The sequence below is a fragment of the Besnoitia besnoiti genome, chromosome III (assembly GCF_002563875.1).
Source record: "Besnoitia besnoiti strain Bb-Ger1 chromosome III, whole genome shotgun sequence".
NCBI lineage: Eukaryota > Apicomplexa > Conoidasida > Eucoccidiorida > Sarcocystidae > Besnoitia > Besnoitia besnoiti.
In genome coordinates, this window is record NC_042358.1 from 2,847,353 (window position 1) to 2,871,277 (window position 23,925).

The following is a 23,925-nucleotide window of genomic DNA, read 5'->3' on the forward strand; positions in this document are numbered from 1 at the left end:
CCTGCGTACCGTCCGTGACATGCAATCAATGGCGAGGGACCGCCCCGTTACACTGATAGCGGCTCGCACGTTCTTACGCGTCGCGGCAGCCCGAGAGTTTTCGGGTTGCCAAGAGGTGCGGACGAGTTCGACGCCCAGTGTGACCAGGTTCGCGTGACTTCACATCGTGTTACTGGACGTGCTACCGCGAAGCGATCGGGAAGCAGGTTCCCTTCGATCTAGCTCCTCGTTCGAGCTGAATTCCTCGCCCGTTTCACTCAGCCGACTCGGAGCGATTTTGCCACACGAGATTAATGTGGTGAAACACACTGGTCTCCCGTCAGCGCTCCCAAGCCCTTTTTGTTCGCACTGGACAGTTGCAACGGCTTGTAGTGTTACCCTAAACCCTAAACTGCAGCCACTCAAGCCCCGCTAGATTCAATCCTCTGAATCGAGGTCCCTCGCAAGAAGGTCGTCGGACCCCTCAGTAGTGCTGTAAAGATGCCACGGTGACGAGGTTCAAGGGGCGCGCCCCCGCAGATAGGCCGCGGCATAGCCCGAGGCGAGGTTGCTCCACTGCTCCCTCGCACCCCCCAACAAGCAAGATCATCGCACGCATGCAAACTCCAAAGGGCGTGGCCTGTCAGGCGCCTACTGGCGTATGTTCCTGTGCGTACGTGGCACTGATGCGGCCTCGATTTGGGCAGTGTTCCTTTGCCGCTGACGGAAGAAGCTTCCATTTTTCCCACTTTGTTGGACGCTTGGTTTGTCTTTTTCCGTGAGGCTCGGTCACATTCATCTTCTCAAGATGGTAAGCACAAGGCTGCCGGATGTGTCGGCGAAGGAAGAACCCGTGTGGTTCCCGTGCGTAGAGCGCTGACGTGTGGGGCTTCCGTGTTTTCCCTTTTTTCGCCATCTTTTTTTGTCTAAAGGCTTGGGCAAGCGAATTACAAGCGCTGGCGGTGCTGGAGTGAGGCCCAATGGCTTTTTTTCCCGTATTTGTTGGACCTGCCTCAGGAGGCGCCATGCATGCAGTCAATGCCGTTGGACTGCGTGGTACAGCCGGCGTTTTGTAGTCGAGTGAACGGGACTCACCACCTCGAGTTTCCTTGGGTCATGAACAATTTTGGATGGGCGTCATGACAGCAGGCAGGGCGCGCTCCAGCCTGGAGGTCTGATGCGACCTTTAACGCACATGAGTTCATCTTGTTAACCTGGGCGGGTCGGCAGGCCGTCGCCTGCCCTAATATGTTGCCGGTTGGGCGATGGTGTTGACACCACATTTTTCCTGTCCTCGGGGAGGGTTGTTATGGCTCTGACCCGATTTTCTGTACCACCTCAGATACGTAGTGGCACGGCAAGGTGGGGGACGACGCGCCTAAGTGGGAATGGGTTCCTGCTCGCATATGTAGGCTGGTACTCCAGTTGTGGTAGTCCATGCATTCCTGGAGAAGCGTCGTACCGAGGTCTCCAGCGTGATCCAATATAGCTGTCGGACCATGGCTTCACAGGCCCGGAGCGATAGGGCAAGCTGGAACCGACAAGGCATAAAGCGGCCCCGTTTGTTTTTGCGTGCGTGTGCAGGCGGATGGAGCAGATGCAGCGGCTAATCAGCCCAAGAGGCGTACGTTCCGTACGTTCTCCTACCGCGGCATTGAGCTGGACAAGCTCCTTGACTTGAAAATGGAGGATCTTCTTGAGTTGTTCCGCTCCCGCCAGCGTCGCAAGTTCCAGAGAGGCATCAAGCGCAAAGCGACGACTCTGATGAAGAAGCTCAGGATCTCCAAGAAGAACTGCGCGTACGGCGAGAAGCCCGAGCCCGTTAACACCCATCTACGTGATTTGGTTGTTGTCCCCGAAATGATTGGCTCTGTCGTTGGCGTGTACAACGGCAAGCAGTTCATCAACGTCGAAATCAAGGTAAGCGCACAAAAGCTATGAGTTCATTTATGAAGCTCCGTGGTCTCTTTCATGTTAGTGGTAGCATATTTGTTAGGTTGCTTGATGTCGTGCATCGAGGAACTGTCCAGTTCTTGCATGGTGAGGAGCTTGTGGCCATAATGTGTGGAGACTACCGTATATGTGGTATCTGTTGCTACAGCCTGAGATGGTCGGCTACTACCTTGGCGAGTTCTCCATTTCCTACAAGCCCGTGCGTCACGGAAAGCCTGGCATTGGAGCGACCCACTCGTCTCGTTTCATTCCTCTGAAATAGACATCCAGAGGGTCGCATGCCAGTCGTGAGAAGGACGGCTTGCCTTTCTTTTTGTGGCTGTGGTACCTATCTTCCGTCTGTCTGTTCGCTGTGCTTCCGTCGTCTGCGTGGGAAAAATGGAAGCGGCCAACAGTGCTGGTGTCCGAGCGATGATGTGGCAAGTGTGCACCTCTCCGTAACGCGCACATGCCTTTCTGAGTAAACACTGTACTAAGCTTTTCCTGTGTGGCGAGACCTGCCAAGAATCCCCGTAGTCGTCTCCCCACGTAACGGGCGTTAGCAAAACGATCCGTACTTCCCGTCGCGGGCGGGCTGGGTGTATGGTAGAGACGCACCACGCTCGTAGCGTATAGATTGAACACGAGAGCAGCTGTCTCATTTTTCTTTAAAGGGCTGTCGTCGCCTAGCTGACCTAAGCCGGTTTGCCAGATAAAAAGGGCGTAGCAGAGAGATCGTCCAGAGAGATTACTGAGGTGGCTTAGTGATAGCAAACCACCGGCTGCCCATGGGATTGCTTCTAGCCCTGCATAATACGAAAAGGTCCCCGTCTAGATGTGCTACGTTGTGTGCTGGTCAGTCGTCCGGTCGCATGTACTTGCTGCGTTGACTCATACAGCGTAAAGTTCTGTATCGTTGCGTATGGGACAGCGACGCTGCTCGTATCTACCGTAGCCGTCGAGGGACCGAACACGGAAGGGGAAAACACATCGTATCGGCATCACGCGTCTGACTGCAAGATGCTTCGTCTTTCGCAAAATTTTTTCAGGCTATCGCCATAGACTAGCCAAAGCAATACCGGCAGGTAGCCGAAAAGCAAGAAGTATCAAGGAGCAGACGAGCGTGGGGGACCGCGGGGACACCACCGCTCGGCATCGACTGTGCAGCAGAATCTGCGTTTGTTTCATTAGTACTCTAGCGTCTCGATGCCCTATATCGCACCACGCGACCTGTATTTTCGTCGACAATTTACTTTAATCGCACTTTGGCGAGGTATCTCGGTTCACATCAAAATAGCCTGGGGTGCCACACCGTTATTCGTACCCCGTCTAGCAAGTACTATATGCAGTGTTATACCAGGACGTGAGGCAGACAGAAGACGCTCGGCCGAAGAATCAATGGCAGATTCAAGCAACTCGCATCGCGCTAGCCTGCTCGAACCGTTCCCTCTAAGCCGCTCTGTTGTATTATTCGCATTATGTTTGTGCACGGCGTATTGTCACGGAGCGGCCCTTGGCGCCGAATCGCCGGTGATCCCGGCAAATGAAATGGCTCAACATGACGATGTCCGCGCTGCAATACTACCTGGCAGTAGCGGATTGGACGGAGGTTTTCAAATGGAAGAAGCCCTCTTAGTTGCTTCAGTAAGAGCTGCCAGGAAATTTCTCAGCATTCTGAATCCTCTAAACTGGCTTCTCTACTTGGTGGGCGCTGAAGATGATCGCTTGGCTCCCGGGTCTTTCTGTAATCCTGCTGCTCATTTGGATCACGAGTGCACTACGCTGTTCGACCACATCGTCGTCGGCTGCGGAGCCACAGGTTGCCCGCTCGCGCGTACACTCTCCGAGGGAGGTGAGCTCGTTATCAACATCGCCAGTCGTACCTACAGGAATCTACAATGTAACAAAGAGGACGTATGTGCGGATCGAATGAAGTTGCATTGTCGTCGAGAGCGGGCTTTCTAGTCAGGAAGCAGTGCCCCATGATGTTATATGCCACAGCGGCCGTGTTTGGGTTTTGTTTGCAGGCAAGCGGGTGCTTTTAATAGAGAGGGGGAAAGAGAGGAGCTTCTCAAGGACTCCAAACGCAATGACAATCAACGGTGCAGGACGGGCCATCCAAGATGAGGACATCAGCCAGGCTATCGTCACTACTCAGGGCATACGAACTAACACTGCTAACATCATGGGTGGTGGGACGAGTATCAACATGGCCATTGTCATTGAGGAGGAGAAAGAATTTTTTGAGTATCTGAATCAAGCCTACGGCTACAACTGGAAGATGGACCGTGTTGCTGAAGTAAGCAGATTGACTGGGCGAAAAACGCTTGCGCGGGTTTTGAGGCACACATCAATCCGTACCAAGCCGTGTGAGTTTTTACTCGCGCCGGGGAGTCTTATGAGGCGTTTGTGTTCAGGCATACGAGTGGCTCAGTCGGCAGAACTATTTTCCAATGCCACAGGATGCGCGTTTCGGAACTGCGTGGACAAAGGCCCTCCTTAGCCGCGGCTACACTCCTTGGACTCCTGCAGGGCGCGCTTACACAGGCGGGCCATTACCCACAGGATATCGGTTTCGCATGGGATACATTTGGGGTGGCGGTTCTTTTTTCAACCATGATGAAGGCGACTTCAGAATGGCCAGCGACACGTTGCTCGGTCCGGACAAAGGCAAGGTGCGCAACGCGAATCTCACGGTTCTCACGGAGCACGCTGTCCAGCGGGTGCGGTTTGACGCAAGTGGCGCCGTGCCACGAGCTGTCTGCATCGACTACCGGAAGACAGCGTTTGAGGATCAGCAAACTCTCGGCACAATGAATACAATCTCCACAGGGTTCAGTAAGCCAAACTTATGATACCCTGAGAAGTGGAGGCCAGCCAGACCTGGGATAACACGTAGAAACACAATTGCTTGCCTGCCGCAGAACTTTCTGCCTTAGGAGCAGGTGCAACACCTGCGGAAATACGTGTGGCACGATCGCGCTCGCATTGAAGAGTTTCCATGTTCGGTGATCTGCGACCATTTGTTCTCCCAGTTGGCTGGAAAGCTCAGGCGTACTACCTGCTGAAGCGCGCCAAAGCAGCCTTGATGTTCTACTCCAAGACGGATCCCGAGGAATCAAAGATAATAAAGCGCGCATGTGTAGGGAAAAACGGGGAAATCACTTTATCCGCGGGTGCAATACATACGCCGCTCTTACTTATGCGCTCGGGGATTGGCTCTCGCGAGCAGCTCAAGAAGATATCAGTACCACCAGTGAAAGAGCTTCCAGCTGTGGGGAAGAACCTGAGGGATCGGATGTTTATTCCTATCAATTTATTTACTGTCGAGAAGAACTCATCCCCAGCCTACCACCCATCGAGAATTTGTGAGGCAACTGGTGTTGCGAAGCTGGGGCCTGACTGCGACGACTTCAAGTAAGAGGTTACACGGACAGAGAAAGCATCTGCAGCTGTACGAATACCTGCGTGACAATCACTTTCGTAACGCCTTCATAGCATTGTTCTTTGCTGTGAGCCCCTTGCTTGTCGTTCGGCGCTCGTGCAGGCGCGCACTAGTGTGATCAGTTCATGCATATGTTCATTCTCGCTGGTGTTTGGCAGGATTGGGGACCGGTCGCTCAAATGCACTTTGGCGGTTGCTGAAGAATTGTACGGCGGCAACATCACCGAGGGTGTGATCTTGGGTACCCGCTACATCTTCCCTCCCGCATTCCGTCATCATCCATTGGTGGACAAGGCCTTTGAGATCATGACATACTGTGCCCGACACCGCCCACTGGTGGAGCACATGCATGATTACCTTCCGATTTGCGCCACCATCGAGCCGATGGTAAACTGCTTCAGGTACGTATAACTAGAGGTTTAACAAAGAACGAGCTTCCAGCTGGATCCACTGTCACCGTTCGCAAACCGGGGCCACTTTGTTGATGAGTATGGACCCGCTGCGTGTGCCTCCCCTCAGACGAGGTAGCGCGCCGTTTTATTTTACGTCCGAGCCGAAGTCGAGCGGATACGTCGCGCTTGATGAACGGGGGGAGGTGGAGGTAGAGCTTAACTACTTGAAGGACGAACAGGAGATATTTGATGCCATTCGCGGAATGCAAAACTTGCTGGAGGCTCTTAAGGCTCCGGTGTGGAGGGGAGTCGTTGAGCCAATCTCCCTTAAATCCTGCCCTGTCCAAATCATGAGCGGGGTATTAGACCTTGTCGCTCGAGTCGGGCAGGAAGCTATCGGCGAAATCTTCCATGGTCCCGGTCTCCATGAGGTAAGTTGTATTACTGTTGTTCTTGCCGGAAGCGGTCTCAGAAAGGGGGCTCTAATCTTCATGACCCGCGGAGCTGTTTTTGAAGATGACAAAACCAACATTTCTCACTTGTCTCAGCGTTAGTGCTCATCAAATGCTTAGTCGAGACGCCAGACCTGCATATCGGTCATGCCCGGTCGTATGGGTTCTCGAACCATGCCTTGTCTTCGCTCACCCGTTCTCAGATCCGGCAAAACTTGGAGCTGCTCCTACCCGGTAACCGTACTGTGGTCCCCCTCGACGCACCGCAAGTTTCAGATGAGGCTGATGATGGCATCGAGATTTCACAGGAGAACTTCGACAGATATGTTAAGGGCTTAGCAGCAATTCAGGAAAAACAGGATAAAGTGGAGGCCATGCTACGACAAACTCAACCACTGCCTACAGCTGGAAGAGTCAAAACAGAGGCAGACACCTCACGTGTTGACTGGAAGAAGATCTTATCTGAGCTCCGGAAAGAGTCTCTGGCGCGAGGTGATGTAAAAAAGAAAGACAAGGATGTGTGCGATGCCACTTGCGATGGGAGCGAGGCACCGCCCCCCCACGGAACTTTGGAAAGCTGCTCCTTCAAGGACCCGTATCACTTCTACAGCGGCATGTGTGGCACAGGTTCCAGGGAAGACAGTGAGGGTTCTACGGAGCTGCCCAGCGGCGCAGGAGAACTGTCACCCACTGAGGATCCCGAGGCCTTTGGCCGATTCTGGTCGAACAGGTTTCGGCCCGGTTCTAACAGGGACCAATGGCAAGCCTCTTACCCTCCGATCTTGCCACGTAAGTCTTGCAACAAGTTTTCTCAGTCATCTGCCTCCTCGGCATCAGTGGATCCATTAAACATTCCTCCAATGCGCGTTTCGCGGTGCTCACGTGCATCTAGAGATCCACTGGAACGAGTACCGCCAATCGTCGGGCGGTGTCATGCAGTCGCGAACCCATATGCCAATGCGTGGATTGCTCTGTAGGCACGGATCATCCAGAGGAAGTCGCAGAGTTTGTCTTTGCGTTCATGACAAGTCTCTGGCACTTACACGGGACATCAAAAATGGGAGAAGTTGTTGACCAAAACTTCAACGTCATTGGCGTTGACGGCCTGTCAATCGCCGACGCCTCCGCACTGTCAAAAGTTACCCGGATGAACCCTACCGCGACACTCGAGATGATGGGGCGCTACATCGGCCTTGGAAAGCTCGACGAGTGGCGGCGTCAAATGACGTCGAGCTCACCCAGTGAATTCTTGTCGGAGGTGATCTAACGCACGGTGCACCGGAGACAATGTTTTTCGTCGTACGGGGTGCGTATCTCGCCGCTTTCATGTCGTTTGTATTGTTTGTGTAGACAGTATACAGCAGGCTTCTTAGTACTTTACCCTCACTGTGTTTTGTTCGTTTTCATTCAAATACGATATCGCAGGGGTTCTAAGGGGAAGTTCACGTGGGTATACATACGTGGTACTACAATGAAGTGATAGCAGATGATATGCCATTACATCCCCAAGCCAGAGTTCCAACAGTACACATAGACGACCTCCGCTTCAGTGCAGGCATACAACGAGTAACAATGCTATTCCACTTGGCGGTCAGTCTGTCGGAGAGTACTAGGCGGGTACTGCCCCTACCTGATATGCGCCTACCTAATGGCGTGCAAAAATACTTAAACTCCGATACCCAGTCAACGACTCTGAATTGTGGCATCATGCGCTCGCTTTTTCACCTCGAGCTCGGTCGTGATACAGAACGATACGCCGCGGAGGCGGGGGGGGGGGGGGGGGGGGGGGGGGGAGAAAACGGAGGATGAAGCGGAGCAGCACCCCGAAGTTCGTGAGACAGACTGATATTTTCATGCTGCCGCCTCTAGCTGGGTCGCGGTGCGCTAGCGTTGGAGACTTCGCCAGCTGCCCACTTCCACAGGAAGATGTAGCGTATGGCAGGCCAGTGACTGCTGCTAAAGATCATTGCAGTGGTAACTGTCTAACACACCTCCCTTCTGCATCAAAGAGTAACTACCGTGAGTACAGACGTGCGAAGCAAATAGACGCATCCGCCCCAAGCCAGACGGACATTCGCCTTCTGCAACCCCGAGAACTCTTTGTTTTTCCGCCGTCGACGACGGGAAGAACCTTTCTTTGAAACTCCTGCATTCACATATATCACAGCGCGGGCTGTTCTATCCAATGCCACGTCGAAAACATTTGTTTCTCAACAAGAGATTCACGCGGCCTCGCTATCCTGGATCCCTCCAGACCAACACACACAGGAACGTCGCCACTGGAAGCGAGTATACATGACCCCCCGCCCCCTCCCAGGAAATGACTATCCCCAAGTTGCATCCCCAACAGAACGGACTGTCTTCGTCCGTGCAAGCGTTCTAGAGCGGAGACCGTCCAATTCAAATTCTTCCTCCTATATTTTTTCAGGCGTGCAGCAAACGTCTCTTTCAGTGTCTGTCTCATGTCCTTGGATGAACTATGTAGCCGAGCTTCACGAAGTTGCGTCCTCCGACAGATCGGCTGACCCACTTGCTTTTTAAACATTCAGTTCCTCTCTCTCACGCGCAGCCAGAAGACATTCTCTCGGTTTCCCGTCGGCACTCGGAGTTTTGCCTGATGATATTCGAAGCACTAGTAGACGGCGAGGGCAAAGGAGCACGTTCTGAGGAAAGCACGGCAGCGTGGTTCGAGGCAATCACTGAGAGACCTCGAAGAAGGCGCTGGAGGCTAAGCGGCTGCCGTCTTTGCAGCTCTGGAGGGAGGCGACGCCGCCAGTGACCCGTCTCCAGAAGACGTGAAGCTTCCGCCGTCCTCTGGCTTTCTTGATTGGAGATGAAGTCTTGCAGAGATGCTTGCAGGCTGTAGCACCTCAGGCACGAAGGCCGCACACATGCAGCGTGCATAGTTACAGACATCCCAGAAAGCAATAGGCCTCGCAAAAGAAACAGACCCAGATCTCTAGGGGCTGACGTTGGACAGACAAGGGGGGGGTTTGTGCACTGCTTTAGCTCATTGGAGTATGCACGTCGCCCTGTGGGGGGGTTCGCGTGTGCATGTCGACAAACACATCGCGAATACATTCGACTGGAGCTCTCTGAACTCCAACTCCTGGCAAAGGAGCCTTTCGCCGCGCCACGCTCACGGTAGGGCCGCCGAGCGAGGGGTAAAATATGCGCGCGGCGGCCAGTGACTCGGGTCTCGCGCGAAGCAGACACGGCCGCTTGCGTCTGCTCGCCCACGCCCCCGTGCGCCTCACGCTTGGGTTTGTCATGCGCTCGCACTCAGAGATTCACTCAAATCTGCTCACTGCAGGAACGCATGCAGGCCATGCGTTCCATGCTCAGGATAGCGCAAAATGAGGTCTGAACTTTTTCCAACTCACCGGTCTTTAATGTCCTCGAGATCTCGCAATTCCGCCTGGAAGGCCTCGAGGGACGCGCGCGCCCCGGCGGCGGCAGCCTTCCGCTTCGCCAATTTTCTCTCAGCGGCCGCAACCTGCAAAAAAAGAAGGAGGAAAAAAAGACAAAAATGCTGGCCAGAGAAAAAATCGAGGCCGCAGAAAACACGGCAGACGGCTGGGTGAGCAGGAGAGAGAGGAGAGGCGAGAACCGACGAAACTCCCCTAGAAGACAGCCGCGCCGCGCCGAGAGGACCACGTAGACACCCATGAGGAAAGACAGCAAAAGACTCCCCTCAGAGGGAGTTACGAGCGATCACGTAACGGCAACGCGTGTGACACACCACTGCGTCGACGAGGAGGAGGCCCGGAGAGTCGCAAAAAGAAGAGCCGCACCTCACAGTGACGAGCAGACCAAAAAGGAGAAGGAAGAAAAGAAAAAGCGAGGCAAAGCAATCGAAAATACGGAACGAAGACAACAAGCGAGAGAACAGAAAAATGCCGGCAACGGGGACGGGACCGCGGAGGCGGCACAGTACGGATGAGCACGACGGAGAAGACGGAAGGGTTCACCTTTCGGCTGAAACTCGCGGCAACGCCAACACAGAGAATGCTCGAGGCGTACCCTCTTCAAGGCTGCGGCAATCGCCTCTTTGCGCGACGCCGTTGCAGACTCGCTAGAAGCCCTCATGCCTCCGAGAGCCGAAAAGACACTCGCATATGTCTTTTTCTCTCCTTCATTTCCGCTCCCTGCGGGCTCTTGGCCAGGGGCCGCATCGTCGCCTCTCCATCCTTCGTCCCCTTCGCGCGCTGCTGCGCTGTTCCTCTCTCCTTTCCCCCTGCATTCGTCTCTCTTCGTCCAGGTGAGGGGAGACGGGAAGCCACTGCGCTCCGACTGGGAGCTCAGTAACCCAGTGGACTCCCTCAAGTCTCGGGAGGCAGCTCTCCCGCCGTGCGCTTCGCCTTCATCCCCGTAGAGTTTCACGCCAAACCCATGCTTTGCCAACCCCCCCAAGTTCGCTCCCTGCTGCGACGTCCCTTGGATATCCAGACACACTCGCTCGTCACTTGTCGCAACCGTTGCGTCTGCGTGCATCGGCTTCTCCCCCTCTCCGCCTCCATTTTCGTCCGCCCTCCGCCCCTCCTCGCGACTGTCTGTCTCCGCCCTCTCCCTTCCCCTCTCGCGCTCCACATCTCCCTGCTCGCATCGCCTTTCCCCTGCTGAACTGGGTTCGTCTCGCGCATCTCCCTCGCTCACCGATGCAGGCCTGAACGCCGCGAGGCCGCGCCCTCTCACCGCTCGCTTCGCCGCCTCGGTGCTCGCTCGAGGCGCTCCTTCTCGAGGAGACGGTGGCGCAAGGCCGCCGACAGACAACACTTTGGACCCCCACCCAGCCGCCGCGCTGAGGACAGAGCGGACGGTTTTCGCAGGGGAGGAAAAGAGGGAAAGCGGCCCTGCGGAGGACGACTCGTCTCGCCGTCGTGCTGTCTCGGACGCCCCAGACGGTGAACAGGAGAGGCGCGCGGTGACCAAGTCGACGTCTCCGTTCGCGCCCGGGCGATTCCAGCCACGCCGAGGCGTCCAGGGACCCGCGCTTCCAAGCGTCACGCCCTCGCCACCGGCGACACGAGACAAGGCAGAGCGAAACCCGCCATCTCTTTCCCTGGTCTCAGGCACCCCTGCCTTCGCTGCCTCTCCTTGGATGCAGGCACTCGCGGTCTCACCCGCCAGGCCTTGCGCAGGCAGACACTCCCTCGCGCCGCTGGCGGGCTGAAGGGTGCGGCGCGCTGCGATCTTCTTCTGCACCACTCGCCCTTCATCGCCTTGCGCGTCTCTGATGCCGTCCGCACGTGGACTTGGGCGCGGAGCTACGGCATCTTGCGCCACGCAGTCTTTCGTTGGGCGCGGCTCGGTGGAAGTCGCCGCTAGCGTGTGCTCGCCTTTGCAGGCGCCTTCGCTAGCCGCGTCCGCCGCCCGTCGTCGCACGCTGCCATTTCCGTCTTCTTCGGCGGCGCTGATGAGGAGCTCGAGGTCGCGAACGGCGGCGAGCTTGGCGATGTACGCTTTCTCCTGTTCGTAGAGCAGCCGTCTGTATTTTTTTTCTTGCACGAGCTGTGTGCGGCGGTGCATGGAGATGTCTCTTTCCGCCGCGGCGATCTTGGCGCGGAAGTGCTTCACGTCCTTGCGCGTCTGCGACTCCAGGTCGGCGAGGCGCCTGCGGCTCTTCTCCATCTCCGAGAGCGCGAGCAACAGGTACCGACCCTTCAGCGAGCCCCCCACGAAGGCCGCGCTCAGCCCGAGCCCGCCCTGCTGCAGCTCCTTCAGCGCATACACGCACGCCCAGTCGAGCGTCTCCGCCGCTGGCTGCAAGGCGCGGTCGGCCGCGAGAGCCAGAGAGACAGAGGACGCAGAGGACGGCGACTCAGACGAAGGCGGACGCCTGCAGGACGAAGTGAGAGAAGGCGAAGAGGTCGGCAAAAGACTCGAAACACGCGAAGGAATCCGCTCGCAGTTCGAGAAGCCTCGAGGAAGGTCTCCCGAGGCCGAAACCGCCCCCTCTGGAGACGCGGGCGCCGGCGTGGACGGCGACGTGGAGGTGACAGATCTTTTGCCTGGTCGTTCAGCCTTCTCGTCTGCATCCGGTATTTCCAACGCCTCCTTCGTCCTGTCGCTCATGTCGCTCGCCTCGCGGCCAATTGGCGACGGAGAGCGCCAGCCGCGGGGCGAGGGAACTCCGGAGCCGTGCCCCCCCGCAGTGGCGCCCGGAGTCTGTGCCTCAGACGGAGGGCTACCAGGGGTTCGAGGAGATGAAGCGCTTCCGCTTGGAGACGCCTCTGCCTCCGCGTGCTGCGGAGAGTTCGCGGTCAGCCCTGCAGGAGTGAACTCGCTCGTCTGTGTGGCGCTTTCATTCGCCGCGTCTCCCGGCGCGTCTTGGCCAGTGCGTCCCGCGGGCTCCGCTGGCTTGGCCTGCGCACGACTGGGGGGGCCCTCCAGCCTCGGAGACAGCTCGTCGCCGCACTCCTCCGCGGGTCGTTTTCTTTTCCAGTGAAGGCGCCAGAGGGGGTCCAGCAGGGCAAAGGGAAGGACGGCGCGAGCCGCCGGCAGCGTCTGCAGCCAGGATCCTTCCCACGGCCGCTCACGCACCACGACGCCGCGCATATCTACGCAGATGTATATCGCTGCGCGTTTCGCGTCCGCACAGAGCGCAGGCGAAGTCTTGTAGGACGCTGAGGGAGCAGGGAACGCAGGTGAACGCGCGGGCGGAGCTAAAGAGGACGGCGGAGGGAACGAGGAAGCGGAAGACTGACCCGAGCTGGAGGAAGAAGCAGCAAGCGGAGACAGGAAGGCCGGAGGACGCTCGGCGACAGGCGATGAAGGCAGGTCTGAGGAGGACGGAGGCACCGAAAAACTCATGGGAGAGGACACGGACGAAGCGAAGGACGCGATGCGCGACGGCGGTGAAGAAAAGAATGAGGGGGAAGACGACGGGGAGCGCGAAAACACCGTACAAGACACTGCAGGCGCAAACGCGGTAGACAGCACAGGCGGAGAGGCCCTCTGAGGGTTTGACCGAGAGACCACGAAAGCTCCTTCTCTCTCCTCATCGCGCAGAGACGCTCGTCCGCCACTGTGAGGCTGCAGACTCGGCCTCGCTGGGCGGCTCCACTGAGCCTGCGAATAACGAACACAGGAAGAAAATGACTGGCAGCGACTCGAGGGCGTCAGAAAGGGCGCACCGCCCGGGGGCTGGGCGAACGTCGGCTGCAGCAACACCGGCGGAGACGTCGGCGACCCTGCGAGCGCCGAGCCGCGACGCCCGCGTCGAGTTTCCGACCGCATGCTGGGCGCCACAGAACCCGCCGCGAGGCAGACGGGGCCCGAGGCAAGAAGAGCGGGCGAGTCCGGAGAGCACAGGGGGAGAGAGACGGGCGAAGAGGACACACGCTCTGCAGCTGTCATGAAGCAGAGAGACGCCGGTGAAGGCGAGAGAGAGAACGAAGAAAACGAATCTCGCAAGGCGCCGTCGCGGCCAAAACACCACGCAGCACCCACAGAATTCCTCCCACCCCAAACGGGGGCGGGAGACGACGCAAGTCGCCTAGGAGACGCCGCAAGTCGCCTAGGAGACGCCGCCGGTCGCACGTCATGCTCTTCATTTTCCTTCGCTCGGCCTTCTGCCATCTGGTCGCGGAGGCACGCCGCCCAGACGTGCGCCGAAGAGCCGCCCGCATCTGCTAGAGGCGTCGCGGCGGAGGCAGAGCTCGCGGGATCTACCCCACAACTCGCTTCGCCTCCTCCGCCGCTCGAGAGGAAATCTGCGGGCGATGCTTTCGCCGGCGAATGCCCTCCTCGGGCGGGAAAAGCGCCAGGTGTGGAGTTGCGCCGTGGCTGAGAGGCCAGAGAGGACGCTGACCGCGACGGAGACGTAGAGAACGCTGCCATGTCCCTTGCACTTGCCGCAGGCAGAGTCGCTGCATCGTGAGAGGGACTCACAGTAGAGAGATCGCATACCGCCTCAGAAAGAAACGCCGAAGGGAACGGGGAAGAATCTGAAGAAGGCGCTGGACGAGGCTGTGGCGAGCCCGCTGTCGACCGGCGTCTCGGAACAAATGAAGCCGTAAAGGGGGTTTGCTCTTTCGGCGCTGGAAGGGTCCCTGCCTCCACAAACTGCGTGCGCCCTTCTGAACGCCCGCCAGCGCCCAACAGGGAAAGCTGCCCAGCTCCGTCGCTTTCCTCCTCTTTTCCCTCCTCGCCGTTACTCCTGACACACTCCTCCTCTGCAAAAACTTGAACCGCCAGCGCTCCAGGGGCGTCATCCCTAGAGGCGCCTGAGACTGGAAGCGAGGTGACAGAAACGCCGCCGGATGCCTGTCCCTTCCTCTCGCTCTCGTTGGCGCACTCGGCCGAAGGACGAAGCGCAGCAGAGGGCAAAATCATGGACGAAGCGAAGGACGAGGGAGAAGAAGACGAGGACGAGGACGGAGAGACAGACGCAGACACTTGGGAAACCCGGAGCGCGTCCCTCCGCTCTTCGCCGTGAAGCAGAAAGTAGCCAGAGAGAGGCGACCCCAAATTCGGCGCCGCCCTCGGAGCGACAGACGAATGAGACGATGCCTCTTCCAGCGCGTCGGCGGACGCTTCACAGCTGCCTAATCACAAATGGCAAAGCAAGACACAGCCACCCGAGAGACAGACACAAATGAAAAAACACTCCAGCAGCCAACTCGAGACAGCGCCTGCGACAGACTTGCTCAACGGTGACCAGCCTGCCATCGGCGAATGAAACGTCGCCGCGCGACACGCTTCCTGGGCACCAGCGACGAGGCCGAGCGTCGTGACAGATCTGCTTCACAGCGCTCAAGAAAATGAACACACAAGCGCAGGCACGCTCAAGAGAGACTACCATGGAGCGTGAACGCGGAAGATCCGACAGCAGCAAGGTACGCCAGCCACCCATGCAGACCGAGCCGCGTTTGTCCTCCGGGACCTCTCAAATGGAAACGAAGGCGCAGCTTCAGCGCGCACACAAACACACATATTCGGAGGAGGGATTTGAAGGAAAGCCTTGCAAATGAAGTGAGAAAGGGCACTGAAGCCTTCACGGAGATAGACGAGACTCGCAAGAGACAAGGCAGACGCAGCACTACAGCAGAGGACACCGAATTTGAGACGCAGAGTGAAGCACCGTGCGACAGAGGAGCGCGACACGTCTGAGAGGCTCTGCGATTCGTACCTCGACATCCGCCAGCAGGCCGGACGCGCCGCAGGTGTCCATCCTGGCCTGCCTCGACAGCGGCAGAGACGACGCGAATGAGGAGGCGCGCCGTCTTTTCTTTTTCGCTCTCGTTCCACGCCCCCCGCCCCTCTTCCCTCGGCTCCCTCGGCCTCTCAGCGCAGTCACGAGGCAAGAGCCTAGCCCGTTGCTCTCGCTGCCGCATCGCCCGCTCTTCGCTGGCGAGCCTGGCTTCTGCTCGCGGCGTCTGCCTCCCTTCGCCTGGCGCCTCGCGAAGACGCCGCCCCGCGTCGGCGGCTCCACGCGCTCGCCCGTTCCCCAGGAGAGGTACGGCGCGACGAGACGCCGCGGAGGCGTGCGAAGAGCGAGACGGAGGCGGTGCGCGCGAAGCAGCCGATGCCCGCGGGACGAGAGGCGAGCTCACAAGCATCGCATCCCTTCGCCTGGCGTCTAAACTTCCTAAGTGTCCTTTCGCGTCCTCGAGGCACGGAGCCTTTTCTTCCCCAGACAGCCGCAGAGCCAGTGCCCCGGCCTCCCGCGCAGGAGCCGTTTGCACGCCGTCTTCTGCGGTCGCCGGTTTCCTCGAGGGCACCGCGCCCAGAAGCCGCGAGAGCAAACCGAAGGACGAAACGGCCGAGGCGGCACCAGAAGACGACGGCTCGTCGGAATGCGACGGCGAGGCAAGGGCGGGTGACGGGGGCTTCCCAGCCTGTCTGCCCTCCGCCGCAGCTGCGCCCAGGGCCTCACCCGGGAGGCCCGCAGAGCCCAAGCCGTCGAGGAGCGCCTGCAGGCCCAGCAGAGGTGCACCGAGTATGGGTTCCGGAAAAAGCGGGTTATTACCGGAGGCGACTGCAGAAAAACCTTTTCCTGCTATAGCATTTGATGGAAGTGAAACAGCACATAAAGATATAAATAATGATGCTATGTGGCAGATAATGTGAAATTAACTGATTCTCTTAGAAGATGTGTAGGCAAGAGGAACTGAGGAAAAAGGAAACGAGTGCGGAGCGAAAGAGACTCGACGGGAGTAGAGAACGCGACAGACGAAAGATGAATCATCTCTTTGACCCGAGGCCAAAGAACGGGGGAGGCGCGGGGCGTGAGGGGGGGGGGGGGGGGGAGGGAGTTGGCACCTCACAGGCATGAGGAGAGAGAATGCCATCGGGCCCCAGCCGCCCCACCACACACGACGATGCAGAGACAGTGAAGAAGACAGATGATGCGGAGAGGACACAAACAGAGACGCACCAGCATCTTTTTATTCATGAAGGCCTTGCCGAGGTCATCCAGGAGGCTGTTGGTGACCTTGACTGCCCTCATATCCCGCAGAAACGAGGTGTACCGGCATTCCGCGCAGCAGGCATACACGAGAAGGCGGCCGCCGGGAAATTCCGCACGCGTCTTCCTCTCTCGCCCGCGCTGTCGAGTTTGCAGGCCGTCGCCGAAGGCCCTGTCGCGGTCGCCACGCGTAGGACGCACGGCGGAGGCATGAGCAGCCTGAGAGGAAGAAGTGACAGAAGAAAAAGACGGGCTGCGCGACGATCCCACAGGGGAGCCTGAGAGAGAAGCAGCCGAGGACAGGCTCGCGGGAGAAGAGGACGAGAGATTCCGCCTCCCTTCGGCCTGTCTCATGCGCACGCAGGCGGAACAGTGACCGCTCGCCCTGCGTCGATGCTCACTGACCTGAGAACTCCAACACAGAAGAGAGAGAAGCCCAAAAGGCTGACGCGCGCTGAGTGCTGCACCCGGGCCGGGAGACCGCAGACCAAACGTTAATGAGAAACACAGGGCAAAACCTAACGAACAAACGAGGTAAGGTGAGAGAAGGACGCGACCGATGAAAACGGGCGGGATGCGCAGACCTCCTCACGCGATCCAGAAGACACTGTCGCCCGCGCCCGGCGAAGAAGGCGAGCAAACCCCCTACGAGGCACACGCGAAAGCGTTACCTGTGATTCTCTGAATTCCTGCATTCTGACTTCAGCCTGCCGCACCCCTCTTCCTGACCCCGTCCCCTCTCGCGTCTGGCGCTCGCCTCACGTAGTCTCATGTTTTGCGTTTCCACGCTTCACTCAACTGCCCGTTCCTAGGCCTTTCGTTTCCTTGTTTTTGCTTCTGTGCCTCTTCGCTGTCGCGTGCGCCGCGTGTCTCACCCGCGCGACGGCGAGGATCTCGTCGGTGCTTGAGCGCTGCAGAATCGCGGGCTCGAGTCGAGCGAGGAGGGTGACAGCCGCCCGGAAGAGGCCCTTCCAGCCTTGGAGAAAAAACGCATCCCAGATGCAAGCGACCGTCGCGAGGTCAACGTGGTAAGAGAAGCAGGTCATCAGCCACTGCAGAAAACGTAGAAAACCGGCCCCAACGCGCCAAAGAAGTGGCGACCGCGCAGACGCCGTCGCAACAGAAGACGACGGAAGCGACAGAGGGCGCTGGGTGCATGCGTCAGTTGCAGAGGATCGCTACAGACACGCGAGCGAAGCGCTTGAGAGACACACACATGACCGGCAAGACAGACGCACATCTCTATGCACAAAATCTTAGAATAACTCGCAGAGATTCACACGCAAGTATACGCGTACATATATATATATATATATATATATATATATATATATATATATATATATATATATATATATATATATATATATACGAAGATACCCCAATCCGTTAAAATGAAGTTGAATATAGCAGCGCATTCGCTGCTCACGATTTACCACGAAAGCACAAGACGAGATATCTCTTACTTGGTGCGCAAAGAAGTTCACCGAGAGGGAATGCGCGAGCAGGTGGCGCGCGAGCCTCGGGAGATGCTGCCTGTGAGGATAGAAAAGTGCACACAAGGTGACACGCCGTGCGTCTTTACCGCGAAGGCGCGCCACTCCCAAACGCTCTATCCTCAAGACTGGCGTCTCAGCGCCCACAGTTTGCAGTCTCCATCACATGGATAAGTGGAGTTTCGCCCAATTACGTCTTCACAACAGGGTCGAGAGACGGCAACCACACATGCATACTCGCTGCAGCTGAACGGTCTCAATCAGAAAGATACACATACTGAGAGAGAGAGCAGTTGCCACCAGTCTTTGCTACATGCCACTACGCCTCCTCCTCTGCGCAGCTGTCGGGGCATAAACACCCGCGCCTTACGTGAGAATCGTGTTGAACTGAAACACGCGAGCGTGGAGGAGAGGAACTCCGGAGGCGAAGAGCAGCTGGAAGTCCAGACACCGCAGCATCACGACGAGCGCCCAAAACGCGCACAAGGCGCTTCCCGTGAAGATGAGCAGGGCGCCGGCGAGGAAGTTCATGCCTAGAAAGCCGGAACGAAATGCAAAACGAAACTGAAAAGTCAAACACTGGCGCATATAACCTGAAACAAGCAACGTACGGCAGAAAACACGGTCCAAGCTCCGCGGGAAGATGTGAACACACCCGTCGTGCCTCTGCCTCCTCTCCGTGAGCACATCGGCACACACGGCAGGCGAGTCACTGCATACATCGCATGTGAGGCCTCATGCACGCGGTTCAGCTGCGTATACAGAGGTGGGAGAAAAGCACAACAGAAGAGATTTCGGCCCGATAGAGGAGGACGCCATGCATCGCCACTTTCGAGTCCGCACACAAGATGCAGCCCGCTACATGCACATAGAGACGCGTCGCTGCGAATGCGTCATCTGTGCATGGACGTCGTTGCTCGCTCACGCGGGCGCGGCAAGAGTCTCGAAGGCCTTACCTTGACAGTAGCCGGTCGAGGGACAGAGACTTGCATGCGCATGCAGAACTGCGTAGAGCTTGGCTTGACCTTCTCGCCGGCGGAAACTGAGCGGCGCACAGGACAGCAACTGCCGCACTCCGAGTTAGCTCTCTCACGCTTTGCTCTACCGATGAAATAAAAGCCCGAAACACACGTGTGTAGTAAAATCACAACCTCTTGACAGGCATATGCACCAATATATACACACACATATATATGTACTTGGTAAATATGATATATACGATATACGTAGCACCAGACTCGCACGGATGCGCGCGCACAGACAGCACGTGAGACTGCATGCGTGCATTCACGTAATCCTCACGCGACGCCTTCTCCATGAATACACGCATCTGCACGAAACGTGTCGAGGATGTTCTTAAAAATACGCAGTTTTCTTCGCCGAAGCTCTCTGTGAGGCTGTCCCTGCTTCCACCGCACACTGTATACTTTGCCTAACGGTCTTATACACGGGCTGCCGCAGGCGTTTTTAAATGCCGCGAGCGAACAGGTGAACGAAATACGACGGCGCACACTCACTAAGGGTGGTGAGGAAACGTGCGCGGCACGTCCCGCCGAATTTCGTCCACGCGCGATTCATCGAGTCGACAGGTGAGAAGAAACTCGAAAACCTCTCGGCAGGGCCAGGGAAGGAGTTCCTCGTTTTCTTCGTCATCGTCTGGAAGCCGCGGGTCTGAGTCGCCCGCCTCGCCCTCTGCGGGAGAGAATCGCTCCGCGCCTGAGGCAAACGCCTCCAGAAACGCTGAAAAACTCGAAGACAACGAGGCAGGCGAGCTTGTGCGATTTGCTTCGCCAGCGCGCAGCGCGAGTGCCTTTCGCCTCGCGGTAGACAGAGGGGCGGAGATGTTGAAGGCGGCCGCGGGCATGAAGACTCTCGGATAGAGAAACGCGGATGCCTGCGCAGCAGCTGCGGCGACACCTGCCTTGCATCCGTCGCCACAGACACGCCTCGACTCCCCCTCCCTTGCCTCCGCCGTCTCGCTAAGACTATCTCGTCGTTTAGCGACGCGCCGGTCGATTCGGATTCGAAATCGCTCCTCGAGACAGTCCGCCGGCTCAGGCGGCCCTGAGGCGTCTCGCGCGCGCCCTTCCCCAACACGACCTGACTCTCGCAGACATCCCTCTTTGTCCTGCGGCTCTCTCCCCTCCCGCGGCCTTTCCACGCAAGCGGTTTCTCCTTCTCTCTCCCGACGCTTCCCGCGCTGCGCCGCGCCCGAGGTGGAGCCCAGCGCGGAGGCCCACTGCAGCTCGCGGGCGATCTGGAGCCCTAGGCGGTCGAGCCGCCCGTGGGCGAGCAGCCAGACTCGGCGCCGGCGCCGGCGGATCTCTCGGTCGCCCCCGCAGAAAGGCCCTTCGCCGCAGCACGCGCACCGCCGACAGGAACAGTGCGCAGAAGAGGAAGGCGCGGAAGACGAGGAAGTCGAGGCGAAGGAAGCAGGCGACGCAGAAGAGGGTGAAGGGCGACGAAGCGAGGAAGGCAGCGGCGGCGGAGGCTGCAGGGGAGACAGCGGAGGGAAATTGGGCCGCGCATGCAGGGCTCCGTCCTTGAGATGACGTCGAACCCAGGCTTGCGCTTGCGCAGAGCGCAGCAGACTGCGGCTGCAACGTGCCAAACGCGCGGCCTCAAACAGCGACAGAAACTCGCACGCGAGAGACTGAAGGATGAGTGGCGGCAGACGCTCGACGTCGCTCAGCGACGTGCGATAAGCACAAGTAGCAGACGAAGAAGAGCCCGGAGACCGAGGAGGGTCTCGATGAAACAAAGCACCGCCAGACGCACGACAACGCGAAAGCGAGGAGGCAGACAATGAACTAGAGGAAACTGAAGGAACGGAACTCGGCTCAGAGGCGGCGGGACGGACAGCGGAAGGAGCGGAGATACGGAGAGAGAAAGAGGACGAGGCGGCGAAAGGCGAGCCCCCTTCGCTTGACAGAGAGGAGGAATGTGAAGACGAATGCGCAAGTTCTCGCGATCCTGGCGGGTCCTCTGCTGTCGCCCCGCTCTTTGTTCGCTCGATTCGCTCTTCTTCGAATCGGGTGCTTATCGCTTTCTCGACTCCACCCGCGGCCGTCGCTCGTCGAGAGGCCTCTCGAGTCTCGCTCGATGGAGGGGGAGAGACAGCAGGCACAGTCCCCAATTTGCCAGGAGCGTCGGACGCGAGCGCAGAGGTGGAGGCGACGGAGACCGCGCGGGTTAAGAGGCCCGCGTCCCGTGGGCGCAAGGCCAGCACCTTCCTCGCGGCGTCTCGTCCTCTTCGCTCTTGCGCGGGAGCCGAGAGCTCCTCGCCGTCACCGCCCGCGCACGCGGGAGGCGACCGCGCTGCAGACGCAGGGAGAGACCCGTCTCCGCGGGGAGAAGAATAGGACGCTGGCGCCGACAGAGGACTTGAAGAAGACGCGCCGGGAGAAACTGAACGGGAAAAACCGTGCCGAGGAGGCGGAGAGAGAGATGCCGCGACGCCCTCTGCAGGCTGGACACGCGAGGCGGTGTCCCCCGAGGCGGCAGACGAGAAACAGGTGGATGGAGGCGCTTCGGCAGCGACTGGCAGCGGCACAACTCCGGCCGACGCGGGGGTGCCACGCCTGGGCACAGAGGGCCTGAGTCCTCGCTCTTGCCTTTCAGGACTTTCTTCTCTTTCTTGACTCCCCGCCGGCAGCGGCTCGTCTCCTCGTTCGCCTTCTTGGCGGCTCCAAGAGGAGCTCCGTGGGCCTTCCGACGCCGCAGGACGCGACATTCTGCGCGCCGCCGCGTCTCTGGTCTTCTTCGCCCTCGCATGAGCGCCGTCGCCGCCCCACTTCCACGGGCGCCAGGCGGGCTGCGGCACACAGACAGGCGTCACGTTCGGCGCCTGCGCCTCTTCGGCACTCCACGGGGTCGCCATCGCCTCCTTGAGACCCGCTCGAGAACGACTTGCTCTGTCCGGGGCGCTAACGACTCGCGCGACGCTGCATTTCCTCAAGATTTGAAAAAAAAACTCGACTTGGAGTCCACTGGACGCTTGACCGGCACCAGGGTGACTCCGGCGCTCCTTGAGAAACAAAGATACCGCGAAGAAAATTAAGCGTCAGTGCACAGTGCGAGTGGATGAGGCGGAGATGCCGGCGGAGCCGCGCGCGGAAGGGTTTAGGGGGAAAAAGCAGACGGCGGCGCCAGACGGCGACCACGCACGAAGCGGAGAAGCCGAAAGCGACGAGAGCTGGGGAGTACAGACAATGAGCGGGAAGGGAGGCTAATTTCTTCTCTCGATAGACAGGCCCCTGGGAGGCGGTCCAGCCCTCCAGGCGCTCAGCGCCGCGCGCGCACAAACACCTTCTGCATTCGGTCGCGGCGAGAGCCTAAAACCACAGCATTTACAGAGAATGGGGCAAAATCGCGCCTGGAGACAGCTTCGCGCATGCTCGGCGCCCGATCCGAGAAGAGAGGAGAATAATCGCCACAGAACTCTTTTTTTCCCTCAGCCGACCAAACCGTTCAGCTGATGGTGCAGACTGGTGCGCGTCAGCTCACGCGAAACCACAACTGGCAAAACGACTCTTTAGCATAAGCCGAGGCGTCGACACCCGCTGGAATTTCAGTCGAAGGCGGACGCTGAACAAACGTCAGAGGCCGAATGCGAGAACGAGGGAGCGAAGGGCCCTTCGGAGCCTGGAGGCTAGTGACAGCGCGGAGGGACACGCGACTCGAGCTGCGAAGTCTTGCAAGCAGACCTCGCGACCATCGAAGGAGACCTATTCTCAGTAAACTGCACACGCGCATAAAGAGTTTGGTTCATTGCTTTCTCCGCGGGAAAGACTTCCGCGCAAGGCCGACTCAACGCGCGAACCGAAGCGCCCGCCTTGATCCGGGTTTCGCGGGCTCCCAGCTTTCAGGCCACGCTGCTGCAACAGCTGACTGAGGCCTGGGAGCCGAGGTAAAACAAGGGAGAGTTTCGCAGGAGCTCTTTCCTTCCTCCTCAGGAAGGCCCTTTGCCTCCTCTTCTCCAGCGAAACAAGACAAGGTGTCCGCTATTCTGCAGCGGATGAGGAAGCCACTCGCGGGCAACTGAAAGGTTTAGATGCGAAGCAACCCCGCTGCCTTCCCCAGCTCGTTACAAACCTCAGTTTTCTTTCCACCCCAGCAGAGGAGAGGCGCAGGAAATTTCAGGGAGACCCGGCGCATGCAAAAGTGAAAGCGGGTTAGCAAAACTATGGCTTTCGAGGTCTCTTCACGCTGAGCGACGAGACGAGATTTCACAGCCTGCGACACACGGGTTTTTCAGAGATTGAACTGTCGAGCCTAGCCTTTCTGCGCGCGGTATAAGACGAATGCGAAGCAGGAACCTAGTGGATTTGCCTGTATGCGGATTTTCGTTCTCCTTTTCTCTTCTTTCATCCGACGGGATTCCAGACAGATGCAAACGACGCACTCCGACGCGAAACGGCTGCGAGCCCGCCACCGGACGACACACTCAACAAAGCGAGATGGACCAACGAGGACGCAATTTTCGCAGTCTGTCGGCTCTCAGAGCCTGGAATCACAGGAGAGCCATTGAGGCGCTTCTGGCTTTTCGTCAGTTTGTCGTCTCTCGGAGGCTGGCTAGCGTGTGCTTGCGTAAGAAGGCGCTTGGAAGCTCCCGTAAGCGAAACAGCGTGCGGTTTTACGCAGCACCAACTTGAGACTCTGTCGCACATGAGCTGTACGTACACAGCCTCAGCTACAAGCAGCTTTTGAATTTCGATTTCGGAGTTTTGCCGTATCTCGCGCTTCCTTGAGGTCGCCGCATCCGCCGTTGGGATGGTCTTCCTCTGAATCGTAACGAAGCCGCCAAACTGTATGGACT

The 23,925-nt window shown here is 58.3% G+C and overlaps 3 protein-coding genes across 3 annotated transcripts; 2 read left to right on the plus strand and 1 right to left on the minus strand.

Moving 5' to 3' along the window:
- Positions 1–787: 787 nt before the first annotated feature.
- BESB_046950 (ribosomal protein RPS15) lies at positions 788–2,194 on the plus strand (the record flags this gene model as incomplete). Its single annotated transcript, XM_029363146.1, has 3 exons — positions 788–790; positions 1,564–1,899; positions 2,081–2,194. The coding sequence occupies 3 exons, from the start codon at positions 788–790 to the stop codon at positions 2,192–2,194; spliced, it is 453 nt and encodes a 150-aa protein (XP_029220512.1).
- Positions 2,195–3,309: 1,115 nt separating this feature from the next.
- On the plus strand, positions 3,310–7,467 carry BESB_046960 (GMC oxidoreductase; the record flags this gene model as incomplete). Its single annotated transcript, XM_029363147.1, has 8 exons — positions 3,310–3,763; positions 3,939–4,210; positions 4,329–4,749; positions 4,947–5,328; positions 5,515–5,757; positions 5,876–6,179; positions 6,404–6,989; positions 7,178–7,467. The coding sequence occupies 8 exons, from the start codon at positions 3,310–3,312 to the stop codon at positions 7,465–7,467; spliced, it is 2,952 nt and encodes a 983-aa protein (XP_029220513.1).
- Positions 7,468–8,832: 1,365 nt separating this feature from the next.
- BESB_046970 (uncharacterized protein) lies at positions 8,833–21,987 on the minus strand (the record flags this gene model as incomplete). The annotated part of the gene is made up of 10 exons (XM_029363148.1): positions 8,833–8,863; positions 9,584–9,696; positions 10,224–14,749; positions 15,334–16,117; positions 16,582–17,016; positions 17,487–17,663; positions 18,078–18,147; positions 18,478–18,640; positions 19,064–19,149; positions 19,625–21,987. The coding sequence occupies 10 exons, from the start codon at positions 21,985–21,987 to the stop codon at positions 8,833–8,835; spliced, it is 8,748 nt and encodes a 2,915-aa protein (XP_029220514.1).
- Between the last annotated feature and the right edge of the window lie 1,938 nt (positions 21,988–23,925).